Genomic DNA, 18,990 nt, shown 5'->3' on the forward strand with positions numbered 1-18,990 from the left:
AGTAGTAGTAATAATAATAATAATAATAATAATAATAATAATAATAATAATAATAATAATAATGATTATTATTATTATTATTATTATTATTATAATATTACAATAATAACAATAATAATGTTTCAAGGAAATGGTAAGTAAAACCTTGGGGTGGGTGGCGAATGGATATAGAGAGTTTGGGGTAAAGATAGGGTAAAGGAAATCATTAAATTGACAAAATAAATAACAAGTAAGGAAATCAGCTCATTTAATTCCCTTACTCTTTCCTGAAAACCTCTAACCAAACGTCCCCTAAAAGAATTGCTAATCTTTAACACTAACTAGTAGTTCGACTATATTAATGTATCAAGTCACTCATGTTGATCCAACTAAACTTTTGAAGTTGAACGTTTTGTAAATTATATTATAAATGATGTATAACTTTATTAAATCCAATATTGTTGTATCATTATATCCAATTCGTATTAGTGTTAGACACTTACTAATCCAATTCAATTAAACGGGCAAAGGCTTAGCTTGACACTAGCTAACCTGAAGTGTCTAATTGATCAAGTCACTTGTGATGATCCATCTAAACTTCTGAAGTTGAATATATAGAAATTATGGGTGAGCACAACCGGATATCCGGTAGAATTTTATAGACCTGGATTCAGAAGATAAGCAACAAGTTAGCGTGATTTACTATAGTCATTAGAAGATATTGGGCAAGACCAAATAAGGATCGATTTGGCTTTGTCAACACCATTGCTTATCCCGCTCATGACTTTCCCTAGTTAATTTGATTCGACCGATGCGATCCAATAGTTATAGGTTTAAAGGGATGACATATTTTCTGATAAGTATATCAAAAAAATTGCGCTGAGTTTCTTTTAAGAGCTGGCGAATTATTCTTATTGGGTTTTCTTTAAGTATTGGCAAATAATTGTGTTGTGTCATATTCATGTTAGTGTCAGATAATAAGGGGGTGTTTGGTTCACCAAGGGAAAAGGAAAAAGGTTTAAGTAAAGGAAATGAAGTGAAAGGAAAGCCAAACTCTTAGATTTAGTGGCTTGTTTGTTTCAAATTTTCTAGGATATCGATAGTAGTAGTAGTAGTAATAATAATAATAATAATAATAATAATAATAATAATAATAATAATAATAATAATGATTATTATTATTATTATTATTATTATTATAATAATTACAATAATAACAATAATAATGTTTCAAGGAAATGGTAAGTAAAACCTTGGGGTGGGTGGCGAATGGATATAGAGAGTTTGGGGTAAAGATAGGGTAAAGGAAATCATTAAATTGACAAAATAAATAACAAGTAAGGAAATCAGCTCATTTAATTCCCTTACTCTTTCCTGAAAACCTCTAACCAAACGTCCCCTAAAAGAATTGCTAATCTTTAACACTAACTAGTAGTTCGACTATATTAATGTATCAAGTCACTCATGTTGATCCAACTAAACTTTTGAAGTTGAACGTTTGTAAATTATATTATAAATGATGTATAACTTTATTAAATCCAATATTGTTGTATCATTATATCCAATTCGTATTAGTGTTAGACACTTACTAATCCAATTCAATTAAACGGGCAAAGGCTTAGCTTGACACTAGCTAACCTGAAGTGTCTAATTGATCAAGTCACTTGTGATGATCCATCTAAACTTCTGAAGTTGAATATATAGAAATTATGGGTGAGCACAACCGGATATCCGGTAGAATTTTATAGACCTGGATTCAGACCTGAACCCACTGGGTATTAAATATCTGGAATTGGAATTGGAACTGGTCCAACTGGGTCCTAACTTTTTGGACCCAGATCCAGAACCGGTGGGTACCAGGTCCAGAACTGAGCACCCAGTTGTAAGTTTAACAACATATTTCCTCTGTCCCAATTTATTTGCTACATTTTGCCATTTAGGTGTGTCCCAATTTATTTGCTACGTTTGCAAATATTTCCATATATAGTACATAGGTCCCACACTTTATTTACAAATTTGTCATCACTCACTCCTTGTTTTTGTAAATATTTCCATATATAGTACATAGGTCCCACAATTTACTTGTTTGCTTTTTTGTTAATTCTTGTTATGGCAATGGTCCTCACTCCCTCCTTGGTCTTTGTGATAAAGCAAATGTAGCAAATAAATTGGGACGGAAGGAGTACTAAGATGGGCCAATTGAGCTATAAAATTTTTAAAAAAAATTAAATGGGCCTAAAGGCCTACTAAGTACTAACTTTTTACTTAAAACTTATTATCGTATTATCAATTCTATATGAGTATATGAAAAAAAAAAACCAATTCTAAGTATCGTTTATTCGGACCCAGGCCCGCTATAACCGGGTACCCAGAGCCGGAACGATTCAAATCGGGTACCCACCAGATACTGGGTTCGACAAAATTCTATCCAGAATTGGAACCGGATGCAACCAGGTCCATTTTTTTGGACCCAGACCCGAACCCAGTTGGACCGGGTCCGGGTACCCGAAATTTCTGTTCACCCTTAAAAGAAACGACACAACAATTGTAGGTTTGGAGGGATGACAAGTCATTGTTATATGCACATCAATTAATTCATGTCCAGATTGTTTTAAGAGTTAGCAAATTAGTCGTCCATATCAAATTAGTATTTGTGTCAAAAAATTAACGAGTGATAAATCTTTAACACTAACTAGACCAATTTAGGAAGGAATACCTTGCTTGAGTTAGAGGTGGCTACTCCCCTTATGTGATTAATAAAATTGCATGATTAACTATCAAAAAAAAAACTAGACCAATTTAATTAAACGAGTTAAAGCACTTGATGCTAACACAGAGTGTCTAATTAATCAAGTCATATGTGTTGTCCTATCTAAACTTTTGAAGTTGAATAACTAATAAACGACTTGACGATAAAACGAGTATAACATGTCGGTTATGGGTGAAAAGGACCAATGATCCAACACCAACCTAGCTCATTTATTAAACAAATAGACGTTACATGTTGATCAACTTAAATATGGGTGAAATAGTCTCCAAACTAAAACGTTGATTCATGTATTTCATGTAGTACCCTTGTGTTTTTTGAAATTTTACGTTGTACTTGATCTTTTCAAAATCTCCACATTGTACCTTTAAATTGTTTAAACGTCACACAAAATATCCTTACTAATAGAAAATCCTACTCCATTCCTTGCTTAATCTTCAATTTACCAGATTATATCTCAAACCTCAATCAACTAATAAGGCTAAAAAATCCTACTTTAAGCTCACATGATAAGAAAGTCTCAAAATCTAGTGTTGTGATATTGTGTATAAGGGTATTTTGTATAATGTAAAGAAATTCAAATACTTCCTCCGTTTCAACATCTCTCTATCCCTCTCCTGTCACTAGGGATGACAATTGGGCGGGGCGGGGGCGGAGGATGGTACCCCCACACCCTCACCCGCATTAAATTCTCATCCCCATCCTCGCCCCACCACCCAATGCGGGGAAAGATTTCATCCCCATCCCCGCCCCACCACTTATTGCGGGGGGAAATTCTAGACCCTCCCCCGCCCCACCCCGCACCCGCGTCGTACCCGCGTCATGCCCACTTCATCCCCGCAAAAAAACCACCAAAAAATTTGCCATAAGCCCATTATAGTTGTCTACTTCACAAAATCACAATATAATATAGTAAAAGAAAAGTTAAAATACATCAACAAAGGCAAATATTTTATTACATTTCAAAAGTGTCTTCAAATACGTTAGTAATATATATGTGTATAAATAGAATTTTAATAATAAATATGTGAGGCGGGTGGGGCGGGCGGGGGTGGGATGGGGCGGGCGGGGATGAGGTGGGTATAATATAAAATCCACACCTGCTCCAACACCCATTGCGGGTACAATTTTAATCCCCATCCCCGCCAAATCTAGACCAATCCCCGCCCCAATTGGGCAGGGATGGGGCGGGTCTCCTACTTAACCCGCTTCAGTGCCATCCCTACCTATCACATTGGGTCCCTTTTCTTTTGTTTCTCTATCTCTCTCCTCTTCAAAAATTATCTCGGAGTCCGAAATTTTAAATGTGTCACAACTAAATTGAAACGGAAGAAATAAAAAAAAAATAATTGAACAAGAGATAGGACGTACGTTAATGCTTATTGTGACTTGTGAGCAACAGGGGTATCAAAACCGTTAATTTTCGTTCATTGAATATTACATCACCCGCAAAAAAAAAAAAAAACCACAACGAAGGAGGCAGAGTTACAGAGCACGGCAATGGCACTCTGTGCTCTCTCAACACAAACTACATCAACAGCAACAATTCACGCTATCAATTTCAGAGCTTCAAATGAAACAATACTTTCAAAATCCACTTTCAAGCTCCCCCTTTTCTGGCCATGGCAGAAGGTAAAACCCTTATCTAATTTCATCTTTTTTTCACACCCACCAACTGTTTGTAAAAATGCGTAAATGAACTTTGATTTTCATTTTTATGGAAAAAGGTGAAAATGGGCCCACTCAGTGTTTCTCCAATGGGTTTTGGGACTTGGGCATGGGGGAATCAGCTCTTATGGGGTTATCAAGAATCAATGGATGATGAACTTCAGCAGGTTTTCAATCTTGCTGTTGATAATGGCATCAATCTTTTTGATACTGCTGATTCTTATGGTACTGGGAAATTAAATGGCCAAAGTGAGAAGCTTTTGGGCAAGTTTATCCGTGAATATAAAGGTTATTTTGCTACTATTCTTCCTCTGTGTTTGTAAATTTTATGCGCATTTGTTATATTGAATGAAAGCTGTATATTGATATTGAAAAATCTTTGCTTGATCATAGCTTAAATGGAGAAACTTCATGTTTATGTGGAACAAATTGGGTTTGGTGCATTTGAAAGGTTAACAAATTGGGACCTTGAAGCTCCTTGAGATCATCGGTTTGACATTATTATAGGCAAGTAAACCATAAGATAGAGTGATTGTAGGAGATTGCCACTTCGTGCTTTAAAATAAATGGAGAAGGCTGGGACTTTGGAGAAGCCACCTGCGTGCCTGGATGGTGGCCCCAGCCTGAAACCAAATAGGAGTATTTGATTAAGTTATAGTCGAAAATCTGGTTTTTCATACTCAATTGGTGGAGAAACTTTGTGAGTTCCTCATCAAGAAGGTCTCTGAGTTTCAAGGCTAATTTTTGTGGAATGCATTGAGTTGGGGATATTCTTAGTTTGTTTTTGCAAATGGGGAGGGAGACTGGTTGGGTTAGTCTTGTGAAAGTTTGACTAACGAATTAGGTTAGTGTAGATGAGCAGACTCATGTGTATGTGCTATAAGTATCTTTCATAAGTGACATTCTTTCTGGATGATATAGACTAGGAATAGTGAGATATTTTAGCTGCTGGGACTCTGGGAGTAATCAACATAAATGACAAGAATCCCGTCTAATGATTGTAGTAATGTGTGTCAACTTGGCGTAATTATGACTATTCTACGTTAAAGTTTTGGTATTTAGTTTGCTTCATTGGTTGTAGTCCTTCTTGTTGCAAGTTTCGTGCCAAATGCAATAGGATAAACTTGTATTCTTATCAGCCAAATATCTTGAGTATGCTAACGATGAAACATAGATGCTACCTAGTTGGCAAAAACGGTAGCAAAGAGTTATGTGGCCTTCCCATTGTGCGAGAAGCTAGGTTTTATTTAGGGGGTTTGAATCTTGAAGTCACTGAGGTCATAGTCTTAGGTTGCTTCTTGTCTTCTTGTATCCATGTGTAGAAAACATATGGAAATATGGCATTCCAAATTGGGTTAGTTCAACAATAATTGGCTTTGAGTAGCTGTAACATTTTTCGGCTGTAGTGAGTAGTCTGTAGATTCCATAGGTGACTTCTCACAACAAGACTTTGTGGAACAAATATGTAATCCATGTATAAATGAGTAGTCGAGACTAAGATCTTGGAAAAAGAGGTTTCTGAACCACAAAAAATGTAGAATAATGATTATCTATGTACGCTTCTCGTAACATCTAGGATTGGACTTGAAACTTTAGAGGAGGAAGAGTTGACAGCATCTTGAGATCACTTGTAGCACGTTGAAAGTTTGTTGAATCAAGTTGGCTTTGCCATCTGAGAAAAAGATAGCAGCTGAATCCTTTGTATTTTAACTAGGCAGTGTTCCTTTATTTGCTGACAACACCATAAACGAACCCAATATGAAATTCTAGTGGAGAATTATCTCATTATCTGAAGAGGTCTAGACTCTGGACATTTAGTAAAATCCTCTAGCCAGCTCCTTTCAGTCTTTACTCGTAAGGTCACATTATTTTTGGTTGCTGGTGCCTAGACTTGAAGGACTGCATCTGAAAGATTTGAACTTGAGGTTATGAATAGTTAATATTTTTCCATAGAAGAGTGAACGGAGAATCAAGATGGCTTCTCTTATTGCTGACACCTGTTTAGGAGCTTACTTAATCGTACAACAACTAGCTAAGAGGATCAATTGGAATCACATGAGTAGTATTTGGCCTTGTGGTAAGGATCGTTACTAGATTATGGGATCAAACTTCTTTAAGAGTTTTTTGGGGTAAGTATTCCTGTATTTTTCCCTCCCCTACTCTTATAACACTTTTCCTTCCGACCTTCCAGCACCGGGCAGGTGTCAGACTCTATACATCGTGTTACCACTTAGCAGAGTCCTGTGTTTTTAATAAACAGTCGCTACCCCCTGGTATGTGCCGCTTTCCTAATCAAAAGATAGGAGAGCACCCCTTCTTCTGAAGTTACAGGGCACGCCTAATTCCGTATGAATACCCAATTGGCTCATGGGATACCTTTGGTGAACTAGAGAAGTAGGCAGCCTTCGGGGGGGACTGTGCTGCATTGCATTGTAATAGGAAGTTAAAGCATTAAGTTACAGTTAGAAGGGATGGAAATTCTCTACTTTTTTATACCCCCTGTGATCCCCCTTGCTACCCCCCTAACCCCAAAGGGGGGACTTTGTTGGATTGCCTTTTCCACGGTATCACTTATGGAATTTAAGTTTGAGCCAGGATCTCTTGCCACTGTTGGAGAAGAAGCTGGGATCTTATCCGCTTCGGAGGTTGGGGGAGGTTAATCAATTGGGGAATTTGCTGGTATTTAATCTGAGATCTGCTGACTGGAGTGGCTGACTCATTGGAGGTGTTGGTCCAGTATGCTATCTCTCCTTACCAAAAATAGAAGAATCTCATTTCTTTCGTAGAAGTAACATACTATCTCTCTTAAGTCTAACTAACATTGTGTGGCATTTTCCTTCAGGCTTCAAAGGTGAGAAAATATTGTATTTGTGACTTATATCATTATCATCATGATTATTGGAGAGTAACCTTTACTGTGAGAGCTAGATAATTTACTTTTATCACTTAATCTATCTATGTGATTCTAAATGGATTATCAATTATCAATTATCAATTTATCATATTCCCTCGCAACATAATTACTAAAGAAAGTAGGCTCAGACCAAATCACCAAATTGTTTGGTAGCGAATACTGTTGTCAGATTTTGATACTGTTGAATGTCGACTGTCAAGTCTGGCTAAGATCTTTCAAGAGAGTCTGATGCCATTGAGTCTGATAAAGTATTGTGATTTAAGTCCAGTTACTTCCTCTATTAGCTTTTGTGTATTTGTGGTCTTCATTTGATCAGAACAATGGAGGATCAAGAATCTTATAAAAACCCTCAAGTTCCACCTTTTAGCTTAAGAAGCCCCCTTCTAGGAGCTACAGAAGTGCATCTGTTTCAGTGCCACAGATCATCTAAAACTATAGAAATCGCCTTATATGAAAGTGTGTTTTTGGAAGCTGTCACTATGATTATCAGGTTTCCACATAATGAGGATGGTTGGCCTCTGATGATAAAGTGCTTCATTTTTATTACTCTTCATCTATGATTCATGTAGCTAACGTTGGTTGGGAAAAAGATAGTGTGGTTTACTTTGGCACAGTTTGTAATTATCGACCTTAGAATGATATCTATTATTCTGTTTGTTTACATGATGATTTGATTGATACTTGCCTAATAACATTATTTGGTTGAATTATGAATTTTATTAATTGAAAAACATCATCTTTTTTTCCAGGGAAGAAAGGGCTGCAGGATAACATTGTAATTGCAACAAAACTTGCTGCATATCCATGGCGGTTGACTCCAGGGCAGTTTGTGAACGCCTGCAAGTATGCCTCCTGTTCTGTAACGGTTTGTGATTTTAAATAATTATGTAAGAATTGTAATGTTTCTATATACAGAACTTTTAGAAGGTTTGGTATCGTGCTGATCTTGAACCCTCAGACACATGGCGTTTAAACTTAAGAAAACTTAGAGTTGATAGTATGTGATAGTCTGATGTTTCAGGTCTTCTCTAGATCGAATGGAACTTGAGCAGATTGGGATAGGGCAATTGCATTGGTCAACTGCAAACTACAACCCATTGCAGGAGATGGCTCTTTGGGATGGATTAGTGGCAATGTATGAGAAGGTTATATTATTTTTTTCAGATTTTTGTTATGGATGGTTTAGAAGATAGTGAAATCTCACTCTCTTGACTCTTTTGTGGGACATAGAATTAACCTTCATCATCTTACAGATGTATCCTCCCTCTCTCAGTCTCTTCTTCCATCCTTCCTAAAAATTAACTATGTCAAGTACTTAAAAAATAGAGCAGCATTCTTTTCTTCCTCCTGAATCTAATCCTTGTGTTTTGTGATTGGCATAATCTGTAAATGATGTTGGTCATGGTCTGACTTTTTTACTGCAGGGATTAGTTCAAGCAGTCGGTGTGAGTAATTATGGTCCAAAGCAACTTGAAAAGATACATAATTATCTCAAAGCTAGAGGAGTACCTTTATGCTCTGCCCAGGTACACACCATACTGCATCAGATAGTTCACTGTACCATTTTCATCTTGAATAATTATTCAACAGTCATTGGAATAGCTGTAGACTGCAACTTGTGTTTGATTCCATTTTGAATACTGAAATAGGTGCAGTTTTGCTCTTGATATGCATTGGGGGGGGGGGGGGGTACATTTTTACTGCTTATAAGCTCTGCTGATTTCTATTTGCATCATTTTTGCAGGTGCAGTTTTCTTTGTTAAGCTTTGGAGATGAGCAGATGGAGATCATGAATATATGTGATTCTTTAGGCATCCAGTTAATCGCTTATAGCCCTTTAGGACTTGGGATGCTTACCGGAAAATATACTCTTTCAAACTTACCTAGTGGCCCCAGGCATATCTCCCTTTTCAGTTGATCTCTATATATTTGTTGCAAGCTCATTGGGTTCATCTGATGAGATATTTTCAATGTTACAGGTCCCTCCTGTTTCGCCAAATTCTCCCGGGACTAGAACCTTTGCTGTGTTGTCTGAGAGCAATAGCAAGTAGGCGTCAGAAAACTATGAGTCAAGTATGCCTTACTGACTCCTTTTAGCCAATGTCAGTAGATCTGTAATTGTTGCCAGTGTGATTAGAATATGTCACACTGAATAGATTGTAGCATTCTGTCTTTTTTGAAATGGTTGCCTGCTGTGAGTTGCTAAGATTGATCTATTAAGGTGTTGTTTGGTTGACATAAAAATATATGGCGAGTGGAACTTCCTAGGAAGTTAAATAAGATGATGTTGTTTGGTTGGCAAAAATGTAGGAAGTTCTACTTCTCGCAAAAGGGAGGAAGTTGCTTACCTAGGGGGGCCTAGGTAAGTAGAACTTTACTTCCCATGAGAAACAAGCAACTTTTGTCACTTTCTAGGAATTGGAACTTCAAGGGAGAAATAATTTCCTAGGAAATACTATTTTCTATGTTCAACCAAACAACACCTAAATGTTAGCATTTTCTGGATCCTTGATGTGGTTAATTGTATCATGAAGCTAGTAACAGTGGAGACTGGGACCTGGTCCTCTAGGCAGAGTTGTGGTTCCCTCTCCACATTTCTCCAGGAGACTAGGGTTCAATTTTCATGTGGGGAGGGGGGTTTAAGGTGCGCATTACTGTTACATGGTGCTTTGGCATTTAAGACCTTGCTTACCTATTAAGATCTAAATGTTGCTTACTGATTCAAAAGATAATATACACATATAGTTCTTAGTTAAGACTAAACCAAATTTAGCTGTATTCTTCAAAAGAAAAAGTGACCTTTTCATCAGTTTTCCACAACCTTTTTCTCACCAACAACTACTTCTCTGATTAGGCGTATATGATTTTGCTGACCATTAACCCCCCCCCCCCCTCTTTCTCCCCCAAGAAAAAAAGTAAAAGTATATAAAATCATGCTAGTCTCTGTTGTCTCCAGATTCAAGAGTAGCAAGTGAATTTTTAGCTCCCCGATGTAGAGTGAAATACTGCAATGAGATGCTAATGCCTTGGTTTGTTGGGGGAAAGTAAATAGAGAAGTAAATATTGTGTCTTTTCGATATGAATTTCAGTTTCAAAGAGAAATTTGTTTCAGAATAGAGCTGAAGAAATTTTAATTTAGTTTCTGCTTCGTTTGTTCAATTGAAAAATATGAAAAGCCCTTTTTAAATTAGTAAGTAACGCTCTGCAATCGTGCTACTTACATACTACGTATGTAAATAAATATGTAAGGGCGAGAAAATGAGGAAAGAAGGTAGAATGTACTCTCGATATGTTTGTCTTGCATGTTATATCTGCACATATGTACTATGAAAGGTATTCACAAAGTCTTTTTACCCCCGTTTTTTAGGTATACATGGTGGTAATGGTACTAATTTGGAGTGTTATATTGTAAAAAGAATTTTATATTCCTATGTCGATGACCATGGTAATACCGTCCATATTCCAAACATGTTGCCTACCCCATCTAATTTCATTACCATCCATTACCACTTTGGAAGGTGGTGAGTAGTAATGAAAATTTATTAGGGATGAAGTATCGTTACCCATTGGCATGAGGTTTTTCTTGCGAATCACCATAATTTGTTATCACTTATCAAACAAACCAGTAATGTTAATAGGTTTTTGTTGCATAGCTGCACAGTTTCATCCACCTTCATGTACTCCTTGTTTCCATTTACTGCTGTCTGTTTCTAATTTGTCAATAGTCAGCAGGTAGCAATTAACTGGTGCATCAGTAAGGGTACAATTCCTATACCTGGTGTCAAGACAATCAAACAGACTGACGAGAATCTGGGTGCTCTCGGTTGGCAACTCAGTAAGAATGAAATGACTCAATTGGAAGATGCAGCGCGACAATCTCCTCGCAGGATGATCCAGAACATATTTCAGACCAGGTAAAGTGACCGGAAAGTAGTAAGCCTTTCAATTTTTGATTAAATGATTATAGTTGAACATGGTTTAAGAGAAATCCTAGAAAAGCTATAATTTTTTTCTCAAGTTTCATTTCTCTTTGAGTTTTCAGGTGATTGTTGAGTAAAGGAAGAAAGCATGAGAATCATTCTGCCACAAATTTCAAATTATATTTCTCACGATGTAAGATATTATCCCAACTCCTGAATGCAGCGCGCTACATATTACATGGTGAAATTTTCAGGAGATGATGGTGATCCTCAATTCAATTTAAACTTTAAGGTGATGTGCAACTTTCTTATTCTGATGGTACATTCTAGTGAAATCAACATGATTGGTAATTTTCAAGTGCATGTATATAAAGAGCTGGAAGATGGAAAAGTAAGTAAACTCTTTCCTTCCTATAAATGAAGGTCTAACTCTTTAGCATAATGTATTTATCTGATTCTCTATTCATTGAACATATGAAGGTTCTAATTCTACTAGGTAATTGATTCTAATCATTTTGAATTTCACCTATTTAGTCCGCCTCAAACTCCAGTTACTGGATCAAATCCTCCACTAAAAGTAAGAAATTCCACATATTTTGACCAATTTAAAGTAAAAAAAATAGGGTTGCTCCTTTGGCAAAATTCTTTATTTGATTTCAAGTTTGGAGGGATTTTATCTAATACTTCTAACTCTACTAGGTAGTATATTCTTTTGCAGCCTCTTCTTACGATGCGTCCCATTTCTTACGGTGTGACCCCTCTATAAAAAATACAAAATGTTACACTTAAAAATGAAATAGAATGTCATATAAATGACACGTATTATCTTATAAATAATACTCATTAGAAAGTAACAAAATGTTATATAAATGAGACAATATGATATATAGTTGATATCATATAGTACTATATAAACCAGACTTGTAATAATAAGACAAAATGTTATAAAATGAAACTCATATAAATGAGAACCAGAAAATAAAATAAAATGTTGTCATTTTGAATGAGACTCATATAGATGAGACATATTATTGTAAAAATAATATTGTATGTTATATAAATGAGAACATTATATGAAAATGAGACGATATATTATAAAAATGACACTTATAAAAATAATACAAAGTATTATAAAAATGAAACAATATACACTAAAAATGACATAACCTTGTTTCGCTTTCCATTCTCTTTGTTTTAAAATATACAATGGAAACCCCAAAAAAACCTAAAATCTTCTTTCTCAAACTTGTAATTAAACCAGGAGATTGAGATTATCAGATTGTGTGTTTGGATATTTGTAATAGGGATAGATATCTGTTATTTTCATGTGTAGTCAGTTGAAAAGATACAGCTATCATGATAGTTAGAAATTTACCAGCATCACTTGCTACATGATCATACCACATATATGAACAGCTAGATCCTTTCTCTCCAAGATTGAACAAACTTGAAATTAATATACTTCTATTAGATGTATATTTGTATTCATCTTTACAACTTTTTGGTAAGTTTTTATTCAAACATCTCAGGTATCATCAATACCATAAAAAAAAAAAACATAATACTCTTCAAGACTTTCAGCCTTGTACTATTACTTTATGAGTAATAAATTTTTGAACTAAATTCTCAAGACATTGGCTTATTTTGGGTTACCTCTTGCAAACAACAGCACGTCCATTCATCCCACTAGCACAATTTATGCCAGCAAGCTCCATTGCCTCCAATGAAGTCTCTTGGTGACTACCATCGAACCTCGAAACCAAACAATCTGTAGCAAAAAGGCTACTACTTGTATATTCTTTTACTCCTCCCATAACTGGCATGGCCACTCCCATCTTCACTCGGCTAACATAATTGTCCCTGTAAGTTTTCCCTAATACACCATCAACTCTTTTGGTTAATGAATAGAACTTAAAACCGAGATCAAGATGAGCAAAGCAGTCCTTATTGGTTATTCCATAGTTGTGTATCCTAGACTCTTCTTCAGTAATAGGTACTACTTTAACAGTAATCTTGAGTTTTCCTTGAACTTCGACAATGATGTTGTTGGTTTCACTAGTCCTTGATATGGTGACTTGTGGCACCGAATCGGATGACCATCGAGAGCCTAGATTTTCTTCAAGGAATATGGGCTCTCCATTGAAAGCTAACAAGAGGTGGTCTTTGATATCGTCCCATGTGGAGGTTCTTTTTGCGCCTAAAAAGAGACGTTGGTTGTCGAAGAGGATACCAATTGATTGAACCCAAGTGAAGTCACGACTCATGTTTTCCATTCTTTTACCTATGAAGTGTGCATTGATGTGGAGGGTGGGGTCAGTGACGAGGCAAAAGTCTTTTTCCTTCTTGCCATGGAAGTAGAAAGTGATGCCATCTCCTCCTATGAAGCGAGGATCTTGACATACAGCTCCTGGATAGTCACAATCTATAGTGTAGAAATAAAACAAAGAGTTAGTGACCAATTTAACTTAGCTAAAACACTAAACAAGACATGTCGTCACTAAGACAAATACCGCAGCATAGAAAGTCATAAAAATAATTTTAAATAAAAGTTGGATTTAAAATAGATCTATTTCTATTTCTATTGTAGTTGAATATTTGTAGGAGTACTATAAGACTTACTACAAACAGGTTTGCAAGTCACACAATCAAGTTGACATGAATTAGCGCAAGCGGCAGGGCAAACATGCTCTTGATTATAACATTGTCCATAGTCCTTACTCCTGCATCTAACTCTTTTTCTTGACCCAACACTAGAAGAATTAGAATGAGGAAACGTTGTGTGAGAAGGTGGTGTTGAAGGAGTGAGGGGTTCTTGATATGATGGTGTTGATTGAGGAGATGGTGACAATGTTGGAGTAGGAGATTTCAATGACGACGATGATGATGATGATGATGATGATGAGGAGGAGGAGGAGGAGGAGGAGGATGTTGGTGGTGGACTTGATGGGCTAGGAGAAAATGTTGAGGGTGATGCTGGGGAAGATGGAGTAGGAGATGGTGATGATGATGATGGGTTTGATGGAGCAAAAGAAGGTGGTGATGATTTAGAAGATGGTAATAAGGTTGATGGAGTAGAAGATGGTGTTGAAGGTGTAGAAGGTGGTGGAGTAGGATATTTTGGCGATGATGATGATGATGATGATGATGATGATGATGAGGAGGAGGAGGAGGAGGAGGAGGAGGAGGAGGAAGAAGAAGGTGGTGGTGAGGTTAGTGGATTAGGAGAAGACGTTGAAGGTGTTGGTGATGATGGTGGGTTTGATGGAGTAGAATGAAAAGATGTTAAAGGCAGCGGAGATTTATGAGATGGTGATGGGGATGATGGAGTAGGAGGTGACGTTAAAGATGGTGATGGGATTGATGGAATAGGATATTTTGGCGATGCTGCGGAAGAGGAAGAGGAAGAAGAAGATGAGGAGGAGGAGGAGGAGGAGGAGGAGGAGGAGGAAGAAGAAGAAGAAGAAGAAGAAGAAGAAGAAGAAGGTGATGGACTGGATGGCTTAGGAGAGGATGGTAAAGTTGAAGGTGGTGTTAATGGACCGGGAGATGGTTTTAAAGGTTTTGGTGTTGTTGGAGTAGAAGAAGATGTTGAAGGCGGTGGAAATGGTGGTTTTATTGATGGGGTAGAAGATGATGTTGAAGTTGGTGGGGGTTCAGAAGATGGTGTTGGGGTTAGTGATGTAGGAGATTTACGTGGTGCTTCTGAAGATGATGATGATGATGAGGAGGAGGAGGATGAGGAGGACGAAGAAGAAGAAGAAGAAGATGATGATGATGGTGGTGGTGGTGGTGGTTTCGATGGTGGTTTTGATGGATCTGTTGGAGGTGAGAGGTGAGTTGATGGAGTTAGAGATGGTGTCGAAGGTGTTGGTAATGGTGGTGAGTTTGATGGAGAGTATGATGAAGGTGTTAAGGGTGGTGGAGATTTAGGAGATGGTGATGGGGTTGATGGAGTTGGAGATTTAGTTGGCACTCCTAATGAGGAGGAGGAAGTGGATGATGATGATGATGATGAGGAGGAGGAGGAGGAGGAGGATGGTGTTTGAGGGATAGATGGATTAGGAGAAGTTGTTGGAGGTGATGGTTTGGTTGATGGAGTAGGAGATGGTGATGAAGGTGGATTTGTCGGAGCAGGAGTTGGTGCGGGGGTTGTTGGAGAAGATGGTGAAGGTGGGGAAGATTTAGGAGAAGGTGATGGGGATAGTGAAGGAGTATTATCTGGTGATCTTGATGATGATGAGGAGGAGGAGGAGGAGGAAGAAGAAGAGGACGACGAAGACGAGGAAGAAGATGATGATGATGGTGGTGGTGTAGATGGTGGTGGGCTTGACGTTTTTGGAGAATGTATTGGAGGTGATGGTTGGTTTGATGGAGTGAATGATGGCGATGATGGTGGTTTTGATGGAGAAGGAGGTGGTGGAGATCTAGGAATTGGTGGGGTTGATGTAGATGAAGGTGTTGAAGATGGTGGAGATTTAGGAGATGGTGATGGGGTTGATGGAGTAGGAGATTTAGATCGAGATGGTGACGATGATGATGAGGAGGAAGAGGATGGGGTTGAAGGAGAAGGTGTTGATGGAATAGAAGGAGAAGGTGATGATGAAGTAGAAGGAGAAGGTGTTGGAGTTGGTGAAGATTTAGGAGATGGTGATTGTTGTTTTGTTGGTGTGGGAGGTGGCATTGAAGGTGTTGGAGGATAATATGATGGTGGAGTTGATGGACTAGAATGAGATGGTGATCTCAAATCATCATTATCTCCTTTCTTTTCACCATTATCGTCGTCTTTATCATCTTTTGATTTATTTCTATCTTCATCACTTGTATTAGCATCTCCTTTCTTATCTCCTTTTTTCTCATCTCCTTTCTTATCTCCTTTTTTCTCGTCGCCATCTTGTTGATCTCTTTTTTTTTCATTGTCATCTTGTTGTTCTCCTTCGTGATCATCTCCTCTTCTATCTTCCTTCCCCTCATTATCTCCTTTTTTATCATTTTTTCCCTCGTCTTTTGCTTTTTTCCCGTCTTTTCCCTCATTGTCTATATCCCCTTTGATATCGTTCTTCCTATTTTTATCACCGCTTTCATCATTTCCTTTTTTACCTTCTTCTTTATCCTTACCTTCTACTTTTTTGTCATCTTTGTTGTGATCATTGTCTACTTCTTTACTTCCTTTGCCATTATCATTTCCTTTTTCCTCACCTTTTTTCTCATCACCTCCTCTTTTACCATCATTGTGATCATTTTTTTGTTTACCTTCTTTATTATCATCTCCTTTTGCACCACCTTGATTGTTGTTGTCATCTACTTTTTTATTTCCTTCTTCATCACCATATCCTATCATATTACCTCTCTCATCGCCTTCTTTTATATCACCATTGTCATCATTTTCTTGTTTACCTTCTTTGCCACCTTTGTCCTCATTGTTAACCTTTTTATCTTCTTTGTCATCATTGTCTCCTTTTTTACTACCTTCATCTCCATCATCTCCTTTTTTTTCACCATCGTTACGATCTCCGCTTTGACTTTCTTTATCGTCATACCCTCCTTTCTTATCTTCTCTACCCCCGTCATCAATCTTTTTACCTCCTTTGTCATCATTTTCTCTTTTTTGACCACCTTTTCTAGAATTTTCTTCTTTATCATCATTGTCTTCTTTTATACCACCTTTTATTTTATCGTCTAATTTTTTACCTCCCTCATCATGGTTGTCTCCATCCTCACTGTCTTCTTTTCTACCACCATCATGCTCATCTTCTTCATTGCCTTTTCCACTATCATCTTCTTTTTTACCACCACCTCCTTTTTTACCATTCGAGTCATCATTATCTGAATGATCATTATTATCACTGTCTGAACCCAATGGAGGTGATTCATAATTAGGTGGTGATTTTGACGTTGATGATGGCGAAGAGGACGAAGGTGAACCCTTTCTAGGTGGCGATGATTCTACATCAGGCGAAGACGAATCATATTCAGGTGGTGATGATCCCGCATCAGATGAAGGTGCATCATCCGATGGTGAAACATACTCTGGTGGTGATGATCTTGTGTCGCCGCCGCTTGATGATCCTGGAGTACAAATGGGCTTGCACGAAGCACATTCCACTTCACAACCATTAGGACAAAACTTAGGACAAACATGCTCTAAGTTATAGCACATCTTGTACTTTTTGATCTTACATGATGCTCTTGCTGGATGGTTGGCAATTCCTGGAGGAGTCGTTGCCTCCACCATGATGGCCAGAGACAAAATAAAACACCCAAGATAAACTATCTTGAGCAAAGCCATTTCCATGATCCAACTCTTGTGAAAGTTGGAAATTTTATTGTGTAATATTACTATAGTATTAGTATATAATATATAGTATTAGTATAAGAAGATCTAAGGACTGATATTCAGCACAAAGTACAAAAACTGCTTTTATAGATGTGCATGTAGCACAGTAGCAGTCAATGGGGAAATTTAGTAGCATTTTTCTTAATTGTTGGGTCAAGGAGTAATAATATGTTCCTTAAAATTCATAATCCACATGCATCTAGCATGCATGGCGCCATCAGAAAAAATAAATGGTAAGATGCCATGCTTCCTTTGAATCTAAAGTGCAAACTTTTCTATTACTTCTCTCTTTTTAATGGTAGCAACATAAACAAAACCTAAGACTGGAAGAAAAGAACATTAAATTGGACCTTTAATTCTAACTGTTAATCCTGCCATTGGTACTTTTTTGCATTAGACAAATTGGAATAACTTTAAGAATATTCAACTTGAATGATGCTTATATAATATATATTAATGAACTTGGTTATCATAGAAAGAATGAACATTTTTAAGAGTAAATTGGAGATTGATTGAGTGATCCTAAGGGTTGTCAACCCTCTTATTATTGAATTTTCTTTGGTTAAGAATATATTAAAATATTATTTTTATATCACTTCACGACATTCTGAACCCAGCTCACGTACCGCTTTGGGTGAACAGCCCAACCTCTTGGAACATACTATAGCCCCAGGTGGCGAAGAGCCGACATCGAGATGCCAAACCTTCCCGTTGATATGAACTTTTTCTACCAATTGGGGCCCTCCCTTCACCCCCCCCCCCCACCCACCCTCCCGGATGGTCTACAGTGTTCATAACTACTCCTCTTACTACAAGACGCTTATCTAGCCAACGCTTAGATCCGGCTCTGCCCAACATTCCCACTTCTCCTCTCATATTATATATATATATATATATATCAATATTTTATTCTAATGTGTAAAAGAGTTGGTAGGTTACTCAAATATTTTTCGAATAAACTAGTTGTTTAATATTTTGGGATTAAGATAATGATACTTTATCTTGTAAAAAGAAATGCTTGCTCCGTAGTCAACCGAGGTTTTGGGGTGTGATGGACGGAGTTCAGTGATGAAGCCATTTTAAGCCTGAAGCGACTTATCTTTACAGCTGTTATACACACATATATGTGTTGTGGTTCAAGAGAATTATATGTCAACTAAGACAATTTGTGCTTCGGATATAAATCTTCACATATTCTTTGGCATGTACAAATTGCCAATTTTAATTTGTCAGAATTATTAAATTTGTCATTAAATGGGACAGATTTGGCCATATCATCTTTTTTTTTCCTTTGCATCGCAAAAACTTATATTAATTAAAAACCGGAATTACAACCTAATTCTATTACAACCAAACATAAAACACACCCCGTCAAAGTATTAAAGATAAAGAAATAAAAGAGTAACAT

At 37.1% G+C, this 18,990-nt stretch overlaps 3 protein-coding genes across 5 annotated transcripts; 1 reads left to right on the plus strand and 2 right to left on the minus strand.

Annotated features, from left to right (window-relative positions):
• Window positions 1–4,148: 4,148 nt before the first annotated feature.
• Window positions 4,149–11,758, plus strand: LOC104883356 (pyridoxal reductase, chloroplastic). Of its 3 annotated transcripts, XM_010667862.4 has the most exons (9): window positions 4,158–4,378; window positions 4,474–4,702; window positions 8,078–8,171; window positions 8,350–8,473; window positions 8,753–8,854; window positions 9,073–9,224; window positions 9,308–9,401; window positions 11,061–11,242; window positions 11,371–11,758. In XM_010667862.4, the coding sequence occupies exons 1-9, from the start codon at window positions 4,247–4,249 to the stop codon at window positions 11,372–11,374; spliced, it is 1,113 nt and encodes a 370-aa protein (XP_010666164.2). In that variant the 5' UTR covers window positions 4,158–4,246; the 3' UTR covers window positions 11,375–11,758. The 3 variants fall into 3 exon arrangements, with proteins under 3 accessions (XP_010666167.2, XP_010666166.2, XP_010666164.2); XM_010667865.4 differs by lacking the exon at window positions 11,371–11,758 and having other exon boundaries at window positions 4,149–4,378; window positions 11,054–11,204; XM_010667864.4 differs by lacking the exon at window positions 11,371–11,758 and having other exon boundaries at window positions 4,153–4,378; window positions 11,061–11,246.
• Window positions 11,759–12,512: 754 nt separating this feature from the next.
• On the minus strand, window positions 12,513–16,433 carry LOC104883364 (hypothetical protein). Its single transcript, XM_010667872.3, has 2 exons — window positions 13,868–16,433; window positions 12,513–13,670 (listed from the first exon to the last, which is right to left on the minus strand). Exons 1-2 carry the CDS (start codon window positions 15,927–15,929, stop codon window positions 12,898–12,900), a joined length of 2,835 nt encoding a protein of 944 aa, XP_010666174.3. The 5' UTR covers window positions 15,930–16,433; the 3' UTR covers window positions 12,513–12,897.
• On the minus strand, window positions 16,000–17,534 carry LOC125496086 (uncharacterized). Its single transcript, XM_048641580.1, has 2 exons — window positions 16,067–17,534; window positions 16,000–16,010 (listed from the first exon to the last, which is right to left on the minus strand). The coding sequence occupies exons 1-2, from the start codon at window positions 17,532–17,534 to the stop codon at window positions 16,000–16,002; spliced, it is 1,479 nt and encodes a 492-aa protein (XP_048497537.1).
• Between the last annotated feature and the right edge of the window lie 1,456 nt (window positions 17,535–18,990).

This window comes from Beta vulgaris, chromosome 3, assembly GCF_026745355.1.
Source record: "Beta vulgaris subsp. vulgaris cultivar EL10 chromosome 3, EL10.2, whole genome shotgun sequence".
Lineage (NCBI taxonomy): Eukaryota > Viridiplantae > Streptophyta > Magnoliopsida > Caryophyllales > Amaranthaceae > Beta > Beta vulgaris.

Bases quoted from the DNA above. Each gene is read 5' to 3' on its own strand.
- LOC104883356 (XM_010667864.4), top strand. From the start codon at position 4,247: ATGGCACTCTGTGCTCTCTCAACACAAACTACATCAACAGCAACAATT. The intron at 4,379-4,473 runs GTAAAACCCTTA...TTATGGAAAAAG, and splicing joins TTTTCTGGCCATGGCAGAAG to GTGAAAATGGGCCCACTCAG. The intron at 8,172-8,349 runs GTATGCCTCCTG...CTGATGTTTCAG, and splicing joins CAGTTTGTGAACGCCTGCAA to GTCTTCTCTAGATCGAATGG.
- LOC104883364 (XM_010667872.3), bottom strand. From the start codon at position 15,929: ATGCCACCTCCCACACCAACAAAACAACAATCACCATCTCCTAAATCT. The intron at 13,671-13,867 runs GTAAGTCTTATA...TCTACACTATAG, and splicing joins GACTTGCAAACCTGTTTGTA to ATTGTGACTATCCAGGAGCT.
- LOC125496086 (XM_048641580.1), bottom strand. From the start codon at position 17,534: ATGGCTTTGCTCAAGATAGTTTATCTTGGGTGTTTTATTTTGTCTCTG.